The sequence below is a fragment of the Lontra canadensis genome, unplaced genomic scaffold (assembly GCF_010015895.1).
Source record: "Lontra canadensis isolate GAN:19392208 unplaced genomic scaffold, GSC_riverotter_1.0 scaffold2, whole genome shotgun sequence".
Lineage (NCBI taxonomy): Eukaryota > Metazoa > Chordata > Mammalia > Carnivora > Mustelidae > Lontra > Lontra canadensis.
The window spans coordinates 6,809,277-6,835,161 of NW_022630996.1; the positions used below are offsets into that span (position 1 = coordinate 6,809,277).

A 25,885-nucleotide genomic window follows, 5' to 3' on the forward strand; every position below is an offset into this window, starting at 1 on the left:
AGCAAGGGGAGCGGCAGGCAGAGAGAGAGGGAGAAGCAGGCTTCCCGCTGAGCAGAGAGCCCAACACAGGGCTCAGTCCCAGGACCCTGGATTCGTGACCTCAGCTGCAGGCAGACGGTTAACCAACTCAGCCACTGAGGCACCCTGGTCAGTTGATTTTTGACAAGGGTGCCAAGACCATTCAATGGGGAAAGAATGGTTTCTTCACCAAATGGTGCTGGGGAAGCTGGATACACACAAGCAGGTTGAAGATGGGGAGCCCTTGCCTTACAGCGGAGACAAAAACTGACACAAAACAGATCAGTACCTAACCTTAAGAACGAAAACTATAAAACCTCTTAGAAGAAATTATAGGGACAAATCTTCATGACAAATATGTACAAATGGGCAATGAAGCACCTGCAAAGATTCTCAGCATCCTTAGTTTTTAGGGAAATGTGAATCCAAACCTCAGTGAGGAAAACAAAACAAAAAAACACCTCAGTGAGATACCACTGCACATCTGTTAGGATGGCTGTCATTTTAAGAACAACGACAGAAGAGAACAAGTAGTTCCGAGGATGTAGAGGAACTGGATCTCTTACGTTGCTGGCGGGAATGTAAAATGGTGCAGCTGCTGTGCAAAATGCCTTGGTGGGTGCCTCACAAAGTTAACCACGGAATTACTGTGTGACCTGGCAGATCCACTCCTAGGAATTAAAGAACTGAAAACCGGACTCAGACATGTGTGTACCAGTGTTCATGGCAGCGTTATTCATAATAACCACAAGGTGGAAACAAACCGAACGTTCATCAGCTGATGACAGGACAGACGAAAGGGGGCATGTCCACAGTGTGGACTATTATCCAGGCATAAAAAGGGACGCTCTTCCAACATGTGCTGCAGCCTTGGAGACAGTACGCTGAGATAAGCCAGACCCGGAAGGACAAACACTGTGTGACTCCGCTGAACATGAAATCTCTAGAACAGGCAAATTCTCAGAGGTTACCAGGGAAGAGGGGCTTGTGGGGAGTTATTGCTTGATAGGTGCAAACTTGGTGTTTAGGGTGATGAAAAATTTGGGGAATAGTTAATGGGGATGGTGGTATAACACCGTAAGCGTATGTAACGCCTCTGAATTGTACACTTAAAAATGGTTAAAATGGCCACTTTTATCATACACATTTTATCATAGAAAAAGAAAATGGGCCAAATGCTACTAGATTCTTTTCAGTGATTGGAATAAAGTAAAAGAATTTGCTGTAGAATGTTAAAGCCGTATAGAAATCCTCTGAGTCTAAATAACAGCATTGAAAAATGGGCAACATGCTTAAAAGACAAACTGTTTTTAAAAGCATCAATTAAAGTACCTCTCATTGGGAGAAAGAACAATTACACAGAAGTGGCTTGAGGATGTTCATCTTCCTCTTATTGGCAAAGTGAACAAAAATAAACCTTGTAGTCATGTCGTCTCTTCTGCTGTGTTTGTGCTGGACTCTGCCGGCTTACAAGGTGAAGGCCAGGTGTCTTTAAGTAGGAACACACACGGGAAAGCTTTGCGAACCGGAAACCATTCTACAAATCCTAACTCCCTTCGCATTTTCTGGAAGAGCTGTGTTTAACCTACCCTTTCAGCTACTTCGTTTGATTAATTTACAAAGGATTATATTGTAATTTCTTTTTCTCCCTTGTAGTATTTAGTGTCTTTGATCCAGGACAACCTGGGATGGATGTGGGTGTTCTACTTTTTCATTCTCATGGTAAGTGAGTGTGTGCCTTTTTTAACTCGTGGTTTTTTTACAAATTTAGTTCAAAGCATTTACTCTGATCGCTTCTTAAATGAGCACAATTGCTGATTGCTGTTGGTGAGCCTTTTGTGAAGAGTAACATCTCATGAGGCTAAATGACAAATTCTTTTTTCAGGGTGGGAACAGGTCTTCTCATTTGCCCTTGACCTGAGCCTAATGAATATTGTCGTTTATACTTCTAGAAAAAGTGGTGAGAGATTTATTGAAAGTATTAATCGGTGTACTCTCCCTGGGGTACTCTCTATCTGCTAGATTTAGTTTGGGAATTCTGAAGGAAATTACAGGATACACCAAGCAACACGGGGCTCAAAAAAAAAACATTACTATAATTAACACTGTGGTATGTAGGTTCTAAAATGAAGAGAGTCTCTTGAGAAAATATTTGTCGTACCTTAAACATTCCTGGCTGGGATTGTGTACTTTCTGGGAAATAGCCAATTCAGAACAATGCCTTATACTTTTAAAATGTTGCTCTCTGTTAAGTGAGTATGTGACCTACCCTCCTGCTTTATTGGTGAGGTAGTGCTCGAGACAGGTCTCCCTGAGAGGGTTGGGCGATTGCTTCATCCACGAGCGGATGTGTTTGTATCCCAGCCCTAAATCTAGTGCATCCTAATTGGAGACAGCCTCAAGGGGCCCACGTCCAGCCATGGTCCTCTAGCCTTGTCCAAGGAGCCCAGGGTTAGTTCAGCTCCCAAGTTCCCTGGAGCTGCCTTAAGGCTATGTACTCTGCTGTCACAGAGGATGCTTCTTCTGCCTAACTGCCTTCCGCCTTCTAAAGACTGGGCCATATGTCTCTGTGTTCTACTTCTGACATCTGTGCTAAAGAGGGACATGTCTCCTGATGAACCTGCTATGTGATCATACAAGAAATCGTACTAGAAAAAAACTGGATCTCTTATGAGAAGCACTGTTCTTAAAGTGAGCTCCAGGGGCGCCTGGCTGGCTCAGTCTGCACAGTGTGCAACTCTTGATCCTGGGGTCAGGAGTTTGAGCCCCACACTGGGTGCAGAGGTTACTTAAACAAATAATAAAAAATAAAAAATAAATAAAGTGAGCTCCGGTACCATTTTTTTGCTCTGCCTGTGGCACATTATTTAATTTTCTGTGCCTTAGTTCTTTTCCTGGAGAGTATGTAACATAAAGTTTTAAAAAACGTATTAACCTTGATTTTCCAAATTTTTTTCTAATTCATTGGAAAAGATTGAGTTACCTTTGTATGGAGTCGAAATTAATGCAATTGTCCACATTCATTATTATGTTCATGGTGCTCTAACAGGGTTAATTAAATTGCCACTGCATATTTAATGCTTTTTTCTCTTCACAGACAAGTTGTACAATTTTATTTATCTCGCCATTAATAGTGAGGGAAATCTGCTATCTCATGCAAAGACGACAAGCTCACGTACTGAGTGAGTGAGTGTTGACCACAGAAGAGAAGAACAATGGGAGACACATCAGGACTGTTATTTCTTTTAATTCACCCTATTGGGAGTTGTCTTAGGAGCTCCAGCAAAACCTCAGATTGTCAAGCCTCTTTCAGCAGTGTCGGCCACTTGAGCTGCTGACCGGTGGGGAAGGCTGGGCTGTTTTTCTGCACTACATGAGTTACTGTGGGTGATTTTCATTGCTGCTTCGCAAACGTACTGAGTGGCCTGTGAAGCTGCCAGCCTTTTTATTTGGCCTGTTGAGATTATCCTTGTAACCTGAATTACTGTCTTGGACTTGGACCCCAATTCTCCAGCCTGGAAAGTTCAGTGGCCACAAGACAGTTGCACGTGGTTTGCATCAAAGATGGGCTCCATGAGTAGGGGAGGATCGCTGGATTCTGCTTTGATAATGAGTCTGTAGAGAGCAGTTGGGCTTTGAAGCCTCCAGTCCTGGTGGACAGAGTGCGCACACTGCATCAAGCACAAGCCGGCCTTGGACAGAGAACCCCTTTGTTAACAGCGGTGGGAAAATGGCACTATGTGGTGACGGGCTCAGTCACTCTGTATCTGATCTAAAGTTAGTCAGCTCCAGAAGCAGAAATACCTTCAAATTACTGTCATCTTGTTTTCTTCTGTCTTCATTCACAAGTCACTTTGACTCCTGGAAGTACTCAGTCTTCCTTTCAAGGACCATAAGGTACATCATCTGTTTTCATGAACATTCCAAGGTATAGCTCACAACCGAAGTCCTCAACCCCAGATGTGCTCTCTGGGAATGTTAGGATCCACTAGGACGCTAATCGGCTTTGGCCTGTTTTCAGAGAATTGAGCTTTCTCACTACTGGGTTCCTTGAGTTACCTCAGCAGAAGACTAGAATTAGAGACAAAGGAAAGACCTTTTGTCCTAGTAAGCGTTAAGTATGTGACCTTGAATCACATCAACCGGTTACTAGGGCCTGGGGACTAGGTGTCTATTCCTTAGAAGTTTGTAGCGTGTATGTCTTCAAGGCTGTGAATTCTATACTAATTATCAATATTTTTAGGTCATTCTGTATATGTATTTTAAATTATGGACACGAACTAGGGGGAAAGTGTGCAATTTTGAGGGCTGCCTAATTGGTGTTGGGTTAGGGAATATTTTTCAACTTCTTGCTTTATACTCTAAAATGTGGTGTGTGAATTTATGAACTTGGTAATGTTATTTAATCAAGGAGATTTCCAATCAGTTAATGCCTCATTACTGACAAAAAAGGGAAAATACAGAACACAGGAAGGGAAAATAAACTGACTTTTATAGTAAATAACCTGTCCATCTGATTATTTAAATACACACTCTGACTTTCTCGTTCTAGGGTATGATTCATGCCTTCTAATTTCCTGCGGTTGGCCATTTACTGACCCTGTGGTACTGCCGCATAGTACAGCTAGTTTCTTCCTGATGGCCCCATCTCTGTTCTGTGAACACCATCCCTTCCTCTTTGTGTGAGTGTGTGCTAAGTTTGGATGACTTGCCTGGTTGTAGTTTAAGAATTGCCTATAGATGAATGCTTGAATGCTATTTTTTATTATTTAACCTCCCTCTGACATTTGGCTGACAGTTTCCTCTCTGCCCACATTATCCGTATGGTAGCATCTTTTTATCCTGACACCAACATTGTTTTCTTATCCTGTTTATTTTTTTATTTTTATTTTTATTTTTCATCCTGTTTACACTTAGCTGGGTGAGTGTTCCCCTGACTTCTCTGTAACCCCCAAGCAGTATCTAAAATGAAATTTTAAATAGATAAGTGCTCCGCCCCGAATGAAAGGATATTTTGCATGATGGATATATTTCCTTATTGTTCTCGTTCTGGCAGGCTACATAGGAATCAGCTTTAAAGAACTCCTAACTTCACTTTTGTATTAATTTCTTGGCCCTTGAAGAAAAGGCCAAAGGGGAAGCTAATTTGGAGATGACGGCTTCTCTGGCAGCTACACCTCGGATGCTCACTAGGTTGAAGAAAGTCACTCTGGCCTGCCCTTTCTGGTCATGCTGTGTTTTCTTCTCTCCTTCTGTGTAGTTTCAAAGAAAGAAAGTCCTCTCCCCGCTCCTGTGTATTCTGTTCCTTCCTGCTTCCTAGAAGACTGAAGTCCCGTGGTCAACGTTCACGCAAGAAAGCATCAGGAAGTCGTTGGAGAATGCACAGTGCTCTCGTGTGTTTCCTCCCTGCCCTCTTTAAAACCTCCAGAACCTTCCCTGCCTGCCCCATAAGTAACTGATAAGGCCTTTTCTTAGCCCTACTAGTTCTGCTGACTCCTATCCTATTTTTCTTTGCACAGCCAAATCCTTCGGTTCATGGATGGCCTCTGCTGCCTTTCCGGGTGGCCTACTAACTTCCTCCTCAGTGAGGTCACGAACTGTGTATCTGCTTGCCCGGGACAGCCCTCGTTTTAATTCCTGTTGTTCTGACATAGTTATCAGTAACACCTCCCTCCTCTACACGCGTCCGGCTTTGGATACCATATCCTTACTCTCTGATCTCTTCTTTCCTTACCCTACAGAAACCACGCATCTGAAGACCACTGAATTTGGAAATCTTTTTCTTTCATTTCTTATCTTTCTTATTCCCTTGTATTGGACACTGGTAACCTCTCCATCCTCCCTAGGACTTTCCCCTCCTGGCTTCTTTCTCTTGACCTCCTATCCCCTATACTGGGTTCTCTCCTTTGTTCACCCTCTGGTAGTTTTCTTTTCTTTTCTTTTTTTAAAGGATTTTATTTATTTATCTGAGAGAGAAGGAGCGCACAAGCAGGGGGATCGGCAGGCAAGGGGGGGGGAAGCAGGCCCCCTGCCGAGCAAGGAGCCCAATGTGGGACATGGTCCCAAGACCCCGAGATCATGACCCAATTGGAAGGCAGAAACCCAACCAACGGAAGCATCCAGGTGTCCCTGGTAGTTTCTTTTCTACAGTAAGTGTCAGCACCTTTCTCTGATGAGCAGTTCTTCTCATCTACCGGTAGCTCTGGTAAATACTAGTGAGTAAGAAACCACTGAAGAGAGGTCTGGCGTCCGTTCATTAAATACTGTCTGTGGTGTATAGTGAAGAGAAAGTCTCAAGGGAAATGGACTCAAGTCCTATAACCTCAACCCCTTTGCCCCATCCCTACACAGACCAGTCTGCCAGTTGCCCACATGAATGGTTTCCAAGGTTTCTGAGTCATAGGCCCTCTTGAGAATCTGAAAGATATTTACCCTCTTCCTAGATCAAAACACACATAGAAGTGAACATTCAAATGTGTTACAGGGTGTTCATGGGCCAAAACTTAAAGCCTATCCTTGGACCACAAAGTTAGAAACCCTGGTGCAGAGAACCAAGTGCCACCTGGCGTGAGGTTTTCCACAGTCTGGTTTCGAGCTGACTGGGTTCTTTCCTGATCGCCACGCTACATGAACCGTCTACAAAATCAGTTGGGTTGGCTTCTCACGTGCTACAAATGACAGTTGTGTTTTCCTATCTTCTTATCTTTTTTAAGTAAGCACCTGTATTTAAATTTTTTTAAAGTTTTTTTGAAACTAATTAAAATACAGGTAACATTTGCCACTTTAACCATTTAAACCATATAGTTCAGTAGTGTTAGGAGTATTCCCATTGTCATGTATACCTTCTTGTCTGTAATACAACTTTTTAACTCTCAGCCTTGTGAATCTCAACTTTCCTCCAAGGCTTGGCCAGCACCGGTGAGTCCAAGAAACCTTTCCCAACCAGCCTGATTAGCACTCACTGTCTCTCCTTCCTTGGCTACGAATAGCAATATGACTTGCTTGGTGCTTAGCTCTTTCTGTCTTAGCTATTTTTCACAGCTAACTCCCCAAGGAGATTGTTGCTCTTTTTCTCCAATTTCCTGCCTGGTTGGTGCTGAGTAAATGTTGATCATGTTGGAAAAGGTGGGAGGAAAATGAAAGAGTGGGAGGGTAGGCAAAGCGGGGTGAGGGGCCCGGATCCTGCCAGTGGCCCTTCCTCTTGCTTTATATGCAGTACCACCTCCTGCAGTCACAACGATGTGGTGGGCGTGAGAGAGCCGTGGCGGCCAGGTTAGGAGGCTCGCTGGCGTAGGGTGCAGTACCCTCTCCTCAGGCTCTTTGGGAGACCCATTAGCTCTCCCAGAGGCTAAGCAATGGTGAACAGTGAGCTTTTCTTCTCTTTTTTTTTTCCCCTCTTCAAGATTTTATTTATTTGACAGAGAGATCACAAGCAGGCAGAGAGGCAGGCAGAGAGAGAGGGGGAAGCAGGCTCCCTGCCGAGCAGAGAGCCCAATGCGGGACTCGATCCCAGGACCCTGAGATCATGACTTGAGCTGAAGGCAGAGGCTTAACCCACTGAGCAACCCAGGTGCCCCCCAACCCTTTTTTTTTTTTTTTAAGATTTTATTTATTTGACAGAGTACAAGCAAGGGGAGCAGCGGGCAGAGGGAGGAGAAGCAGATTCCCTGCTGAGTGGGGAACCTGATGCAGGACTTGATCCCCGGACTCTGAGATCACGACCTGAGCTGAAGGCAGCCGTCCAACCCACTGAGCCACCCAGGCCCCCCAACAGTGAGCTTTTTTGTTCCAGGGCAGATCCCATGCTGTTCAAGCTGCTGTCTCTTCCTGCTACATGATTTTACCTGAACTGTCCTCCTTCCGCTGCTGTCCCAATGCTGTTCATCCGTCTCAGCCCTTGGCGTCCTGCCTCCGAGGAGCTTTCCTGACGATGCTGTTCCTCATGCTCTCTCTTGTCTTTATTTTATTTTATTTTATTTTTTTTAAAGATTTTTATTTATTTGACAGATCACAAGTAGGCAGAGAGGCAGGCAGAGAGAGAGAGAGGAGGAGGAGGCAGGCTCCCTGCTGAGCAGAGAGCCTGATATGAGGCTCGATCCCAGGACCCTGAGATCATGACCTGAGCCGAAGGCAGAGGCTTTAACTACTGAGCCACCCAGGCGCCCCTCTCTCTTGTCTTTAAACTTCTGTAGCTGTTATTCCTAGATCACACAGTCTGATGGATTTTACTGCTCTGTTTTGCTCTGGTTGTTTCTGGTTGTCATTTCCTCAATTAAATTGTGAGCCTCAAAGAGTCAGCTCCATGTCAAAGGATGTTCCTGCCATTGAATCAAGATAGCTGGTTTACCTTCCCACGTGGCCTCTTGTACATTTAGATTCAGGGTCCTCTTCCTTTTGCTTTTTCCTTCCATGCCCTGATTGTTTCTGGTGGCCAAGTTTGTCTCAGCATCTATCGGAATAAGATTAAAGAGGAGATAATGGTATTTCTGTATGTGAACATAGATAAGACAATATGGATCACTGAAATGTTATATGCATGTGTTACAGCATAGGCAGCAGTATATATGTTTTATGTAAATACATATGTTGCATACACACACATACATAGCATACATATGTACATATGTGTAAAGTCTAATACTTGAAAAGAAATTATGTACCTGAGTACCCAGTGGTATGGTCTTTCTATCATCCTCATGTAATAGTTCACATGCATATACGCCTTTCAAAAGTGCCCACCCCTCACGGCTCTCTCTCACGCCCACCACATCGTTGTGACTGCGGTAGGCAGGTCGCTTGGTTGTTTTGCAGATGGGAGAGCTGAGGTTCAGAGACATTCAGTGGTCACAGAGCTCGTAAAGGACAGAAGCAGAACCGAATAAAACCCCAGGCCTTTTGCCTTAACTCTAGCGTCTTTGCCATTACCCTCTGTGGCGTCTTCTCATTTAATCTTATCCTAGTCTTACAGCAGTTGTGCAACTGCCCTCATCTTTTCCGAGGCCCATAATCCGGGGCCTGAGCAGCCCTCGAGTTAAACTGCCTCCAGTCCTGCACCTGCTGCTCAGTGGGGTACCCCCCGCCCTATCAGGCCCCTCAGAGCTTCTCCCCTTGTGCCAGTCCACTGCTTCCCTCTGCAGCTGCCTCCCATCGTAAGTTTGCCTTTGTAAAGGCAAACACCTCTTGCCTCTTTTTCTCAGTCCTCCCTGAGGCTCCGGGATTCTGCCATCTGACAGACTCTTGCATTGTCCTTTCTTCCCTCCTTCCGGGGCCCTGGGTAGTCGCCGCAGGTGTGATGATGTCACATGCTCACTGTTGCCAGGTCTGCCTCTTTGCTCTTGACCGCGGTCCCTGCCTCGTACCCTTGTTTCTCATGAATGCCTCATTACCTGTGAATGAGGGGCTTGCTCTGGAGATGCTGGGAGCCTGCTTCTTCAGGCCTGCTATTGCCCTCCTCTTGAAGGAATAACTGTTTTTTTCTTTTTGCCTTCCAGAAATTTAAGAAGTAGCAAAATCATTTGGAACTGTTTTGAATCCCCTTTATCACGGTGGAATGTTGGTAAAAGTGCTGCCCTGTTTGACCAGATGTTGTGGATTTTATTTATTTATTTTTTTAAAGATTTTATTTATTTATTTATTTATTTATTTGACAGACAGAGATCACAAGTAGAGAGGCAGGCAGAGAGAGAGAGAGGGAAGCAGGCTCTCTGCTGAGCAGAGAGCCCGAAGCGGGACTCAATCCCAGGACCCTGAGATCATGACCTGAGCCGAAGGCAGCGGCTTAACCCACTGAGCCACCCAGGCGCCCCTACCAGATGTTGTGGATTTTAATGGGATGATTGTATTTAGGTGAAACCCTTCATCTGAGGACTTCAAAGGCCTCCACCTTGCTTAATAATTACTATCACACCCTAAAGAGGGACATCAAGATGCCACAGTCCTAGATTCTCTCTGATTCTGTGTGTGTGTGTGTGTGTGTGTGTGTGTGCGCGCGCGCACGCACACATGCGCGTGCAGTTGCTTCTTTATTTAGCGTTTTGTTTGTTTTCTTAGCCTCACCATAGACAAGTTTCAGAAATCTAACAGTAACACAGCTGGTTTCCATGAAAATGACAACCTAAAGAGTAGCATACATGAGTTGCCTTTGTTTTGTGGGATGAAGATGTTAGTAGGCTTATGAAGGACTGGAGGCAGTCGGGTATGGCTGGGAGGGGAAGCAGCTGTGGGTAGAGCCTAGTCCGCCCACCGAGACTGTGCCCCTATGTCCCCAGGGCCGTGGAACAGGTTTCACCATTGTTGGCACTACCAGTTGGGTTCATGGGAAAGATGATCCTATGAATGAGCTCTTGTGGGGAATGTAGGTACTGCATTATCACCCAGATTGGTCCTTTTAGCAGCACTTTTTCTTTTTTTTTAAGATTTTATTTATTTGACAGAGATCCCAAGTAGGCAGAGAGGCAGGTAGAGAGAGGGAAGCAGGCTCCCCACAGAGCAGAGAGCCCGATGTGGGGCTCGATTCCAGGACCCCGAGACCATGACCTGAGCTGAAAGCAGAAGCTTTAAGCCAATGAGCCACCCAGGCGCCCCCTTTTAGCAGCACTTTTGAGAAAAGAGCCTGTGTCACCATTAGAGGAAAGGTTCCTAATTAAAATAACACCAAAGCCTCCCTATCCTCCACGCCCCACCCCTGGTCTCTGCAATCACTTAGGCTATGGAAACAGCCTCTGGATAAAGGGATGGGTTAGTTAAGACAAGACTCTTCTGGAGAAAAGCCTCTCAGGGGTGGCATATAGAAATGACCCAGAGCAGTCCCCCTTCCCGCAGCCCCCTCCTGTTGGGCTGGGGCTCAGCATGGCTGCTTTCCGCCAGAGCGTATGTCATGCTGCGGGATTGTGGTGGTTCTCATCTGGAAGGCGCTTTCCTACCCAGTTTCATTTTCTCTCTCTACCCCCCCAAAAGGAGCTGGTCTTTACACAGTCAGGTTCCTTCCCCTGCTCAGGCCACCTATTTCTTGACTCAGCAGGGGGAGACAGAGTCCCAGAGACCCTGCCTGCTGTACTTTGCAACACCGGAAGGTGCCACATGTTCTTTATTTCATTATTGATGTATATGTGTTTTGAAATCCTCTTTATTTCGTGATTACTGTATGTGTGGAGTTCCCGTTCCACGCCCCCAGGCCTTCCCTCAGCCTCCTACCACCACTGATGGCCGCGCAGCCTGTTCTACAGAGAGATGGAGATTCTCTGGTGTTTCTCTCCTTGGACAGTTCTGTCTCCCAGAGGAAGTGATGCCTTAGCCTCCCTGTAAATCCCATGGCTTTCGAGTAGCTTCCCTTCACCATTCGTTTCCAGTCATTAACCTCGGCGAGCCTCTCGGTTGAGATCCTCAACCATCCCCTCCACACCTTGCTGCTGCCATCCCTTCTACCATGAGGAGGGAGTCCAAGTTCAAATCCCAACGGATGGGCTACCCTTGCAAACCTCACTCGCTCTCTCCCCTTCTCTCTTCTCCCCCCAACCCAACTATTCCTTCTCTAACCTGGACACCAGCTTTGAATTATTGAGGTGAGACCTAAAGGTTAGTCTACCCCTCTCCCAGGAGTGAACTCCTTTGCATCGTCCACTGACAGCTGTCTGGTACCAAACTTGGGAACATTCTCTTGGGGTAACCGAATGCACTCTCCCTAGTGAGGCTATTCCATTGTTCTGTAGCTTGAATTATTAGAAAATTTGTTCTCCTTTCCTTGTTATTTCTTCTTCCAAAGCAACACAGACGAATTTTTTCTCTTGGAATGTTTGAGGATAGCTTCCCTCTCTCTTTCAGCTTTTTGGGCTTCCAATCTTAAATTTGTATAAAAACCTGGCGCCTGGGTGGCTCAGTGGGTTAAGCCTCTGCCTTCAGCTCAGGTCCTGTTCCCAGGGTCCTGGGATCGAGCCCTGCATGGGGCTCTCTGCTTGGCAGGGAGCCAGCTTCCCCCACCCTCTGCCTCTCTGCCTACGTGTGATCTCTGTCAAATAAATAAATAAAAATCTTTTTTAAAAATTTGTATAGAAACTATTCCCCAGCTATTGATTTCTGAGCAAATCTACCAGTGCAGCCCTTTACTTGCGAAGTCCTCAGCTGTCTTCTTTGAGCTCCCCTTCTCTCTCTGATTTGATTTCCCCTCTCCTAATCTTCAGTCTCGAGAACATTCTCTGGACACAATTGTTTCGTCTTCTGTGCTCCAGAGGCTCTTGTTCACACACCCTGTTTCCAGCCTTGTCTTTATTAGTCTGCAGAACTCTGGAAAGACAGGATCACCTTTAATCATTTAGAAAAATCTCCTGCTGAGTGGAAGGTAAAACTTAGTGAATGTTTAATTTTCTCTCTTCTAGTTCTTTCCTTTAGAAAGCTTCCTTTTTCATATTTTTCTAAAACCTTCGGATGACTATGGAGTATTTATCTCCAGCCCCAATTTGTTACTCATTTTTAAATCTTAAACTGCCTGAGCTCACTAAGATGTCCTGTTGGCAGCCTGATTTAAGATAGCTCGTTTTCTCCACCCAGTTTCTGCAAATCCACTACTCATATAACCTTCCTATTGGTCTTTGTATAATAAGCTGCTTGCAGGGTGCCTGGGTGGCTCAGTCGTTTAAGCCTCTGCCTTCGGCTCAGGTCATGATCTCAGGGTCCTGGGATGGAGCCCCACATCGGGGGGGGGTCACACCCCTCTCTCTCTGCCTACTTGTGACCTCTCTCTTTGTCAGATAAATAAAAAAAAAAATCTTAAAAAAAAAAGCTGCTTAGAGATTTTTGAATGATCTTGATTCTTTGTCATTAAGTAGCAGTCTCTTTTCCTAGACCATGAGTCCTCAACTGTGCCATAATCCTCACACTTTCTGGTTTCTCTTTAACTGTCAGTGGCTAAACCATCCTGCAGGCCCCCAGGTTCACAGCTTTAAGGATCATTTTTGGCACAGCTTTTCCTCTCTCCATGCAGTGAGTATCCAGGTTTGCTGACCCTTCCTTGCTTTTTTCACTCATTGCTCATGTTGATTTCTAAGCCATCTTCCTTCACCTGAATTATTCACAGCAGCCTTATTTTTGGTGTTCCCTGATTTATTTTTGTCTTATCCTTCTCCAGTCTGCCCCACACTCAACCTTTGAATAGTCTTAAACAGTGTTTTTGTGGTGTTACTCTTCTAGTCAGGTATCAAAAGTGTCTACCTTCTTCACTGGATTAATTTTGAGATCTTGTATGACTCCTCACCTCCAGAGAGAAAATCTGGGGGACTGGAGCTCTGAGAGCAAGCATGGGGACACTTCTCTTCTACTGGCCTCTTGTTTATTACAGTGTTGAACACCTCTCTTCCCTTATCTTTTTTTTTTTTTAAATAACGACTTTACTCAGATATAATTTACACATACCACACAAGTCACCCACTTAAAGTGGACAGTGGTTTTAGGCACATTCACAGAGTTGTACGTCCATCGCTACTGTTAATTTTAGAACATTTTCATCACCCCAGGAAGAAACCTCAGGTTCATTGGCAGTCACTCTCCTTCTCCTTTCTCCCCAGCTCCTGGCAACTACTGATTCACATTTTGTGGGGTTTTTTTGAAGATTTTATTTATTTATTTTAGAGAAAGAGCACGAGGGCAAGTAGGGGGAGGAACAAAGGGAGAGGGAGATAATCTCCAGCAGACTCCGTGCTGAGCTCACAGCCTACCTGGGGCTGTTATCTCACAACCCTGAGATGAAACCAAGAGTCTACCCTCAACCGACTGAGCCACCCAGGTGCCCTCTAATTTACATTCTGTATCTGTTTGTCTATTCTGGACATTTCATATAAATGGGATCATATAATATGCAATCTTTTGTGATTGGCTTCTTAGCATAATGTTTTCAAGGCTGTTCAAATTGGTTTTTTTAAGATTCTGTATTTGCTTGGCATTCATTCATCAGAGGGCCAACTGTATCAACTGTACTTTCTTATGTTCCGTATTCTTGATGCTCTGATATTTGTGGCCTCTCTGACTGGGCAAAGACTGCCCGCCCCTCCCAGGGTTAGCCAATTCTTAGAGATAGCAAAGGACTCCCCCGGAGCACACTTTTCATATGCAAACGAACCAATGAGGGAGCCTACACCCTGAACCAACCACCTACTTTATCTACCGCTCACACACCATGCCAATATTTTTTGCATGAAATCACCCCAGGGCCAGGTACCAGACAACTAGGGACAGCCCCTATTTCCCAAAGCCTGTCAGAATTGTTCAGACAAGGCAGTCCTAAACTGTTTACCCTGTCCTGCCTTGCCTTTCCTGCAGAAAACCTAATAAAGGCTCTGGTTCCGGTTTTCTCCTACTCCTCCTGCCTCCAGACCCAAACCAGAGCTTCCCCTTGTGGCCCTGTATGGCACCTTGTGCCCTCCTCTTGGGAATTGTGAGTAATAAAGGTCTTCTTCCAATGGCATCGACCTCTCTGTGTCATCACTCAATAACCTCCATGAAGTATAATTCAGCAGGTAAAATTGAGGCAAAGGCTCATTTATGTTCCATGTGTCAGTTTTTCATTCCATTTTTTTAAACTGGATTGTATGCATACAGCACATTGTTCATTCTTCAGCTGATGGACATTTGGGTTACACCCACTTCTGGTTATAGTGAAAAATGCTGCTGTGAGATTTGTGTACCAGTTTCATGTGGATATGTTTTCAGGTCTCTTGGGTGTATTCCTAGGTGTGGAATTGCTGAGTCATATGGTAACTATACGTAACATACAGAACAGCCAAACTATCTTCTAAGGGGGCTACATCATTTTACAGTCCCACCAGCAACTGGTGAAAGTTCCAATTTCTGTACATCTTCATCTATACTTGTTATTGTGTGACTTTTTAAATTTGGTCATCTTCATAGATTTGAAGTGTGGTCTTACTGTGGTTTTAATTTGCAGTTCTCTATTAACTAATGATGTTGAGCAACTTTTCATGTGTTTATTGGCTGTTTGTATGTCTTCCTGGAAAAATGTTTCCTTTGCCCATTTTAAAATTAGGTTATTTTGTCTTCTTATTGTTGAGTTGTAGGAGTTCTTTATGTATTCTGGATATAAGTCCCTTATTACATATATGATTTGAAAGTATTTTCTCTTAATGTGTGGATTGTCTTTTCATTTTCTTGCTGGTGTCTTTTGAAATGCAATTTTAAAAAATTTTTTGATAAAATCAGCTTACATATTTTTTCTTTCCCTGCTTTTGATTTTGGTGTCATATGTAAGATATCTTTGCCTAATTCAAGGTCATGGAGATTTAGTCCTAAGTTTTCTCTTAAGAGTTTTATCGTTTTAGCTCTTACCTTTAGGTGTATGATCTATTTTGAGTTAATTTTTGTATATGGCATAAGACAGGAGGCCAAGTTCATTCTTTTGCATGTAGACATCCAGTTGTTCCAGCACCATTTGTTGAAAAGACTATTCTTTCCTCATTGACTTGTCCTGGCACCCTTGTCAAAGATCCATTGATCATTAATGTAAGGGTTTATTTCTGGATTCTCAATTCTGTGCCATTGACCTATACATCTACATGATCTCTTTGTCCATATGTCAGTACCACCAGTCTTGATTATTGAAGCTTTGTAGTAAGTTTTGAGAGCAGGAAGAGTGGGTCTTCCTACTTTGTTCTTCTTTGTCAGAATTGGTTTGGTAATTCTGGGTCCCTTATATTTCCACGTGAAATTTATAGTTTGTCAATTTATGCAAAAAAAAAAAAGGCAGCTGGAATTTGGAAAGGGATTGTGTTGACCCTGTAGATCAATTTGGGAGAGTATTGCCATCTTAACAGTATTAAATCTTCCAGTCCTTGAATATGGGATATCTTTCCATTTATTTAGATCTTCTTTAATTTCATTCAATGATGTTTTGTAGTTTTCAGTGTACAAGTCTTGTACTTCTTTTGTTACATTTATTCCTAAGTAATTTTTCTTTTTGATGATATTGTAAATGGGATTCTTTGTTTAATTTCTTTTCTTCTATTTTTTTAGATTTTCTTTATTTATTTGAGAGAGAGCATGAGCAGTGGGGAGGGGCAGAGGGAGAACCCAACCCTCGCCTGAGCAGGGAGCCTGATGCTGGACTGGATCCCGATGTGAGACTGGATCCCAGGACCCTGGGATCATGAGCAGAGTCGAAGGCAGAAGCTTAACTGACTGAGCCACCCAGGTGCCCTGTTTGCTTAATTTCATTTCATATTGTTCACTGCTAGTATGTAGAGATACAGCTGATTTTTGTATATCGATCCTGTGTCCTATCCCCTAGTTGAACTTGTTTTATGTTCTAAAGAGAGAGAGAAAGAACGAATGGGGGAGTGGCAGGCAGAAGAACCCTGGGATCATGACCTGAGCTGAAGGTAGATACTTAACCCACTGAGCCACCAGGCATCCCTCTTAGGATTTTTTTTTGTATGCAAGATCACATCATCTGGGAATAGAAATAGTTTTACTTTTTCCTTTCCAATTTAGATGACTGTTATTTCTTTTTCTTATCTAATTTCCCAGGTTAGAACTTCCAGTATAATGTTGAATAGAAGTGGCAACAGTGGCCATCCTTGTCCTGCTCCTAATCTTAGGAGGAAAACATCCAGTCTTTCACCTTGAAGTTTGATGTTAGCTGTTGGGTCTTTCATAGATGGCCTCTTACCTTTTTGTCATCCTACACTATCTTGTTTCTGTCTGCTCTCTGAATTTATGGTATGGTGGAAGGAATGTGGACCTCAAAATCAGATTTGGATTTGAATTGATTGTCTTATTAATTCTACTAGGAGATGTTGAGTGTTAGACACCAGCGTATAGAAGAAAATCCCTGCTCCCAAACCACTCTCAACACAGTGAGAGACTGTCATATGGATAAAACATTTTAGTGTGTTAAGTGCTGTGATGGGGGTATGGCCAGGGCTGTGAGGAGTACAGAAAACAGACCCTAGGAAGATTGACTTGAGGATATGATGCCTAATTGCTCTTGAACAATTGGAGATAGTCTTGGAAGAGAGGGACCATGTGCAGAGGCGGGATGGTAGCTGGAATCTTTGAACCACAGGTTGGTCTGTGAGACTTGAGTGTGGGGTGCTTGCAAGTGAGGGGCTTAAGGTGATGCCAGAGAGTTAATTGGGGCCTTGCAAGCTTCTGAAGGCTTTGTAAGAACTGGATGGTGGTGGGGAGGAGGTGGATTGGTGGTGAGTGAGGCCATGAATGGGAAGATCTGGAGATGGGACGTTATTTCTAAGCAGGAAAGAATCAAGGGCCCAAAGTAAAGATGGAAGAAGGGAAGAGAGTCAAGGAAGGTTCAGAGGTGGAGGTAGCAAGGTATGTTGCACTTGACTGTGAGAGGTGAAGAAAATGGACTTGAAGAGAATGATTCTCAGGTTTCTGATGTGGGATTCTGAGTTGTTTGGTGGACTAAGCTGAAATTTAGCTTTCTCATCTATAAAATGGGAAAAGTACTTCCCTGATAACAGTATATGGGAATCTCAACACAAGCACACAGTTGAAACTCAAGAAATACTCATTCTTTTTGTTTCCCCCATTGTTTCTGTTTCTTCTGTTCTTTAAATGTAGGCCTTTGTTAGGTTAGTTCTGCCTTCAGAGTGCTTTTCTTTGCTGTGTCCCATAGTTCCCACTGGTACCCATGTGTGGGTTACTCCCACATCTCTCTCTCCACCTTCAACTCTTTCCTAAGTATTTTCGACTATGTTCTGGGCATCTGAATGGCCTCTTAATTTTCACAAAGAGAACCATCCCCCAGATCTCTTCTTCCTCCTTATGTCCATAAGCCTATGAATGCTGCTATCATTTTCTGTCATTCTAACTTAAAATCATTTTTTTCTGGTTGAAAAACACATTTATCTCTTATGGTTTCTAGTTTTCCAGAGTCATTTTGATGTCTTTCTCTTCCCTCATCTCCTCACATTCACTGAAATTCGGGCTCTGTTTAATCCCCTCCATAACACTGTACACACCCGTTTCCTTTACTACCCCCATAGTACTGCCTTCAGGCTTCCATTATTAGTCTCATTTGAACTAAAACAGTCATTCTCTACCCCTGGCTTCTCCCCATTTGGGTCCACCCCACAGACAGCTGCCAGGCTGAGCTTCTAGGAACTGTCTCGATTATGACGTTCAGTTGAATGTCTTCATTGAGTTCTCCACACCCACTGGGTTGTTGCTTAAGGCACTGCATGTCCAGACCCTGTGTGCTTCTCCAGTTTTATCTCCCCACATACTTGCAGAAAAATGAGAGAGTCTTTTGTACCTTAAGAATCATCTCTGTCTCTTCCCTTGTGGAAAGTATACTTGTTCTCCAAGTCGCAGCTCATGGATCCTGCCTGACTCTCATCAAACCAGATAATACTCCTTCCTCATATCTCGTAGGACTTTGTGCTTCTTTAAAATGATTTGTGTACATATCTTATCTCTCCTACTAGATTCAATCTCTTCCACGGTGCCACCTTCATCTCTATAACCCCCAGAATGCCATTCTCATATTCAGTAGATATTTGTTATAGAATGTACTACATTCTCATCTTCCTGAAGCATGAGCTTTGCTTTTCCAAATGCCTGTTCCCAAGGGTCTGTGACACAGGCAGTAAGAGGATGAAGGCGAGCAGACTTTCCCCTGTGGATCTTTTTGGAATTTAATACTGAGGAGTATGAGGATATTACAAAGACATTCTTATTTAAATTCTTGGTAATGAAGTCTAGCAGCATTTGGTGGCTTTGATATAGTCCATGTAACATTTAACTCTTTATGTGGCTTGCTTTGGTCCTGTCATCATTGACCATATGGGAGTTTGAGAGATTGGGAAACGGACCCAAGTGTTGTGCCATTCTGCGGAGCTGTACGTACCATTCTGGCTTTTTCTTGTAGAATCTAGAACTTACGCTTATGTACTTCTTAGGTACTTTCAGTCAAAGTAAATAGCCAAGTGATTCATTCGGGAAATTACTCAAGGTATGCCCCGCCTTCCCCTGTCCTTCCCTGGAGGCTTCTCCCCAGGGCTTCCTCTCCTGGATTTGGAAGGAGGTAGCTCTCAGTCCCAGTTTCCGATGAGTGATTTCCAGGAACCGAGAAGGGAAGCAGGGATAGAAAGAGTTAGGTAGTTTCTGTCTTGGGCTCAAAAACCTCAGTCCTCAGTTCCTCCAGCACTGTCTCCTGGCAGCCAGACAAGGAGGGAGAGAAACTGTGAAGGGTGCCAGGGTGCCAGTAGAGCATCCGAGTCCTTGGCAGTGCTCAGAATAGCATTCACAGCTCTCAGTGATTCATCGTGCGCAGGCCTGCCCACCCATGATCTGAGCCGCTGAGGACAGCGTGAGTCAGGCCTCCAGCAGCTTCCTTTCCTGCCTTAAATTCTGTGCCCTTCCCTGGCTTGCTCGGCTGCGGAACAGAGGGGAGGCCGATGAGGCAGGCGGTGCTGCCGGCCAGGAGAGGTACGGCTCCCATCCATTCCTGTTTGAAGGGCTTCCTGCTCCCGTCTGCATGAAGCCCTAGGGAAATAAGGAGAAGAAGAGGAATCCTGATATTTGGAAGGTAGTGGTCATTTTAGAGACCAATCTAAATTTGGGGCCTAATTTTTTTTTTTTTTTTTTTTGCTTAAGATTTTATTTATCTATTTGAGGGAGAGAGAGAGAAGCAGACTCCCCACAGAGCAGGGAGCCTGATGCGGGGCTCCATCCCAGGACCCCGGGACCACGACCTCACCCAAAGGCCATCGCCCAACTGATCCAGCCACCCAGGCGCCCCAGTTAGGGGGCTGCTTAGCCCCATTCTCTGGACATGCTTTTACATTGATCTCTGTGATATCCCTCAGGGTTATGTTTTGCCTCTCTTAAATCTGATCTGCATTCTCTTCTGTCCCATTCTTCTCTCTTAATTCTTTTCTTTCTCCCCTCGCTCGGCAAGAATTGGATTTATGTATGAAATCACAGCTGTTGGACTTTTCCTTTTCAGGATAGCTTTTCAACCAGGTATGTCGCATCTCTTTGCTGGTCCTCCCCTGTCACTAGCCCTAACTCAGAGGATATTACCAAACCCAAATTATCTCAACACCAATCCTGGTGTTCTCAGCACTAAACCCCCCTACTGTGGGTCCAGACCTGGAGTTCACTGCATTTGTCCCCTTTGACCTGCAGCAGAATCCCTGGTTCAAAAATCATTCTGATGCCATAGTTGGCTTAAAAATGGGTCCTTCTTGATCTGGTCAACCCGAGACAGGCCACAGGTCTCCTTTAGCTAAGCTTCCCATTCCCTCATCACTGCACAGCTCTTGCTGTGTATCCCACTTTCTGCTTGTAGCAAGGGGTTGTTTTCCACTCTCGCCACTTCCCCAGCACTGATTTTCTTGAATCGGGAAACACTCAAGTTCAAACTGTGACGTGTCTGCGTTCCTCCTTCATAGCGGGAGCTCCTTGCCTTCTAGTCCTGTGTGTGTCTGTCACCCGAATTGTTTCAGGATGCTTTAGAGAAATCCGGGCACAGCTAGGTTGGGTGACTTGTCGTAAGTGACAGCACGCCGTCTGAACGAGAGTGATGATTTATTGCTTTAGAAGTTTTCTGTTTTCCCGTCCTGGTGGCCGCGTGGCACCCATGCTCTGAGGAGAAGGCAGCTTTACCAGCAAAACATCCAAGTGCGTTTATTTCCAAAAAGAGCTACACAAGATGAAGCATGGGGGGCTGCGTCAATTCCACCACGAGTGAGGACAGGAAACAGGAGGAGGTTGGGTGTAATACTTCACTTCTGTACAGGGTCAACACCTGTCGTAAATGTGACCCGGTCTCTGGACCAAAGCTAATTCTAAGCGCTGCTGGATGACCCTCCTACTCCAGATACGTTACACAATATTTTAAAGCACAAGGGATAGTTATCTCAGATTCTCTGTGATGGGATCATTTGGGGGTGCTTCAGGGTGAAGGGTTTTGAAGTAGCTTTCATTTTTATCATTAGAGCACTGCCATGAAATAGGTACAGGGATTTACAAGAAATGCAGAGGAATAGGTACAGAGAAACAGGACAAGAGATTTAGGCCCACTGTGAAGCGAGGACCCTGAGGCAAAGGGAAATGAATGAATGAATGAATGAAGCCATTCAGCACAATTGAGATTAGCCCCTTTCATCTGTGTTTGATTTCTTCTATCACACTGTTCTTTTTTTGGGAAACTTCTTTCACAGATGAGACCAGTCCATCCCCAGAAGGACCTGTGCTCTGAGTGGTTTTATTAAAGCCATAATGTGTTTCTCGGAATTATCCACACGCTTTTCCCAACAGTGGTGCTTATGGCATCTGGAGTTTATACTGAGTCCTGAGAATAGGCCCCTTCCATAGGCCCTCAAGACTCAACTCCTCTGGCTGTGTCTGCACCTTCCCAGACCCACTCCCGCTAGCATCCACTTGACTCTCCTGACCGTGCTACTTCCCATCTAATTGGCTCCTTATTTTACCAGCTCCGTGGCCTGTGGGGGCAGGAGAAGGGGACGGGACACTACTTGCTCTCTGGGCTTCCCTTCATTCTGTAAGTACGTCTTGAATGTCTGCTATGTGTCGGGTTCTCTAGTTACACCGCTTATCATCATCATGTCCATCTAGTGACCTCAGGTAAGCCCTCCCTCTTCCTGTAATGAGTTCAGTGCTGGACTGAGCATCCCACCCTCTTTCTTATCATCGCTGCCAAGGAATTGAATATCTGTAACCATCCACACATCCCACCCTTAGAGTTTTCTAGACCTTCAGTGTAGTACCTGCATTTATAGGACGGTGCAGCCACCATGAAGGCAGTTAGGCTCATTGGACTTCCTAATCATGTGGGAACACATTTTGGTTCAAAATCTCTCTAACCACGTTTCATGGGATTGACAGGCTATGATCATGGCTTTTCTCTCCTTGCCCTTGCCCTTGACAGACATCACTAATCAATGACCAGGACACTTAGTTGAACAGAGTCTGGACACAGATTTGAGGGTCCTCGACATGAAACACTAGTGCCACTACATCTTACCGTATTTGGCCTAAAGACTTTAAAACTATTTTCAAAACCTTTTCAGACCAACACCTTTCTGTCCTTCCTACCTACACTTATCCTGACCTCCAGGCGCTAGACCTCTCATTGTGCCAGACACCCCGGACTGCCTCCTCTTACTGCTTCACAGAGCTCAGAAAATCCCATGGCTGACCACTTCAAAGATGTGCCTTTGGTGGTCCGAGAATGCCTCGCTCTTGGACTTTTGTTACACGCATCCTAAGCATACTTAGAAGCCAGCTCCTGCCCTAAGCTTTTTCTTCTCTCTACTTGAAGTGCCAAGCATTCACGGCTGGGCCATAGCAGGGCTGACATTCAGCAGTCATGGAATTCTGCCCCTGTTGTCTCTCTGTGCCACATTCGGCCGCAGATAGGCCATCACTGAGCCATCAGAGAGTCTCCCTTCTGATCTTGCTGATGAGCAGGAAGCCATCTCCCTTCCTCTCCACTAAAAAATGCTCTGTTGACTTCCTCCTACCTTTCCCCCTTCACTTGTGACTGCATTATCTGGACCCTTCGCCAGGTCTCTCCACTCTACCCCTGGCATCTTCTGCTGCATCGGTTCACTCTTCTTTCTCGTTCGAGTCTCTAGTCTCCTCTGTGCTAGTGGTTCTTCTACTCCAGTCTCTCCTAACCTAAAAATCGGTAAAATGAATTAAAATGATGCAAAAAAACACCCCACTACCCCTCTCTTCACCTTCATTGTTAAATGAATTGAAAATCGTCCACACCCTAAATAATATAACCACCACCCTCTCCCCCATTCTGACACTCCCTCTCCCCCTTGCAGCCTTCAGCTTCTCCTACTCCTCCAAAGAGCCCCTCCCTGGCGCCCCCTTCCTCTTCATTCCCATCCCATGGCTACTGTTCGGGGCCAGACCTTTCTTAGATCTCACCGAGCTGTCCAGAAGCCTCTGCCACTTCTTCCAATCTGTTTTACGCATCAACACCTAGCTAATCAGTCTCAGGGACAGCTTTGAGAACTTCATGCTGCTCAAAATTAGGTGGAAAATCCCCACTTTGGCAATCATGGCACCCTGGTCCTGGTCTTCCCTTCCCTTTGCAGCTACGTCTCTACTTGGATTCTTCAGCCAAAATGGACTCTGTACTGAAATGTACCCTCTGTTCTTCCTCTTGACCTTGATTCATGCTTTCTTTTCTGGAGCAGCCTCGCTTTCTTATCTGTCCTTCACTGTTCGGCTCAAGTTCCCTCATCTCCACAAATTTTTTAGTGATTCCCCACAACCAGTTGTGATCTCTTTTCTGAATCTCTTGGAACTTCCTGAGAGCACTCATAGTACTACTATTTGGTCTATTTCTGGCCATTGATCTCCTTGAGGATAAAGATTATATATTTTTAATTTTATCTATCGTCTCAGCCCAGTGTCTAGTGTAGAGCTTCGCATTATTGCTGAGTCCTTGCTCAGCGCACACCAGATGTCCAATGTTAATCACCCTGAGCCCAAGGTCTCAAACTGGTGGCCCACAGCTCACACAGTAATCCCTGACGCGTTTTGTTCAGTCACTGTAGAGTTTCGTTTGCTGGTGGTAAATTATGTAAAATATAAAATTTGCCATTTTAGCCATTTTTAGGTGCACAGTGCAGTGGCATTAATTACGCTCAGTGTTGTGCAACCATCACCACCATCTGTTTCTACAAGATTTTCATCACCCCAAAAAGAAACTCTATAACTTTAAGCAATAATTCCCTAGCCCCGGTTAACCTCCTATCTACTTTCTATGAGTTTGCCTCTTCTAGATATTGCATATGGTGGAATCATACAATATCTATGCTTCTGTGTTGGGTTTATTCTACTTAGCGTAATTTTTTTTTTAAAGATTTATTTATTTATTTGACAGACAGAGATCACAAGTAGGCAGAGAGACAGAGGAGGAAGCAGGCTCCCTGCTGAGCAGAGAACCCGATGCAGGGCTCGATCCCAGGACCTTGGGATCACGACCTGAGCCAAAGGCAGAGGCTTTAACCCACTGAGCCATCCAGGCGCCCCTAGCATAATGTTTTCAGGGCTCACCCATTATGTAGCATGTACTAGGCAATACTTCATTCTTTTTTTAATGGCTGAATAATATCCCTTCTGTGGTGTTGATAGACCACATTTTGTTTATCCATTCATCTCTTGATGGACATTTGGGTTGTTCCCACCTTTTGGCTCTTGTGAATCTGCTACAACAAGCACTGGCATAACAAATTACTGTTTGAGTCCCATTTTAAAATTCTTTTGGGTACATACCTGGGGGTGAAATTGCTAGGCCAGATGGTAATTCTATGTTAAATTTTTTGAGGAATCCACTCCAGAGTATTTAAAATTTAAAGTACGTAGCAAGTTTAAAGAATGAAGGATTATATTAGATTTTTTTTTTTTTTTCAACTTCTCTTGGGGAAAAGGAAAAAAAGAAGTCTAGCCCTTCTGGGTCTTTCAGGCCCACCTCTGTAGGGATATAATCTGTTGGGGATAAGTGGGACCACTCCCTGCAGATGTGGTATCTGGTCTCCAGCTCAACAAGGCCCTCCCTGGGGGGCATCAGACATGGGCATTCTCTGCCTGGGCCCAGTCTTAGCCTTTGTTCTGGTTCCATCCCTTCCTTATGTCTTCCCAGGCCTTCCATACAACCACTTTTTCCTTTCTGTGTTCATATTCACTCCATGTCCTTTGAGTACGTACTGTTCCTTTCCTTTTCTAGGCTGTATTTATCTTTAAGGCAGAGTACCTGTCTTTTTTTTTTTTTTTTTTGTCTCAGATTTGTCAGGACCAATGCACACACTCTTGGTACCCAAAGTCTTAATTATACTACATTTTAAAATGGAATATCTGAGTTTTAGGGAAGATCTAAGTTATATAGTTATGACTAACAAGTCAACCAACTGCTGTATTGCACTGTGGAATGTTATAAGAAAAGGGAAAAAAGTCTAAAATTGGGGAAATGAATTACAGATGAGAGGCAATGAGGGAAAAGCTAACCACTTCCTCATTTAAAATATTTCTTCATAAGGTTTTCTTTCTTTTTTTTTTTTTTTAAAGATTTTATTTATTTATTTGACAGACAGAGATCACAAGTAGGCAGAGAGGCAGGCAGAGAGAGAGGTGGAGGCAGGCTCCCTGCAGAGCAGAGAGCCCGATGCAGGGCTTGATCCCAGGACCCTGAGATCATGACCTGAGCTGAAGGCAGAGGCTTAACCCATGGAGCCACCCAGGCGCCCCGTTCATAAGATTTTCTTCCTTCCTTCCCTCCTTCCTTCCTTCCTTCCTTCCTTCCTTCCTTCCTTTCTTTCTTTCTTTCTTTCTTTCTTTCTTTCTTTTTATCACTATAGGCTGTATCTGATGAAAATCATCTAAAAGACAATTTATGGAAAACTGACGTACATTGTCATAGAACAAGTTAATACGAAAAAGAATTAAGATGTCATGTCTATATCGACATGCAAGAAAAACCAAATCACTACCTCACATCCTATAAAAAACTCAGAATGGGTCACCGCCTAAATGTAGGTGCTAACTTTATTTTTTTTAAAAAGATTTTATTTATTTATTTGTGTGAGGGATGAGGGAGAGAGCACAAGCTGGGTGGGGGGGAGAGGCAGAGGGAGAAGAAGACTCCCTGCTGAGCAGGGAACCTGATGTGGAGCTTGATCCCAGGACCTGGGGATGATGACCTGAGCCGAAGGCAGATGCTTAACTGAGTGAGCCAACCAGGTGCCCCAAAACTATAAAACTCTTAAAAAGAAACAGAGGAGTAAATCTTTGTGATGCTGATTCAGGCAGTGGTTTCTTAGATATGCACCAAAAGTATAAGCAACAAAAGAAAAATAAA

General features: G+C 44.4%; 1 protein-coding gene across 6 annotated transcripts in view; it reads left to right on the forward strand.

Annotated features, from left to right (window-relative positions):
- SLC37A3 (solute carrier family 37 member 3) overlaps nucleotides 1-3,642 on the forward strand; it is a 47,328-nt gene extending 43,686 nt beyond the window's left edge. For all 6 annotated transcript variants that reach the window (XM_032867655.1, XM_032867692.1, XM_032867666.1 and 3 more), the window contains 2 exons: nucleotides 1,675-1,740; nucleotides 3,116-3,642. In XM_032867655.1, coding sequence (XP_032723546.1) covers nucleotides 1,675-1,740; nucleotides 3,116-3,208 — 159 coding nt within the window. In that variant the 3' untranslated portion in view covers nucleotides 3,209-3,642. The remainder of the gene's footprint in view (nucleotides 1-1,674; nucleotides 1,741-3,115) is intronic.
- The last annotated feature ends 22,243 nt before the right edge of the window (nucleotides 3,643-25,885 follow it).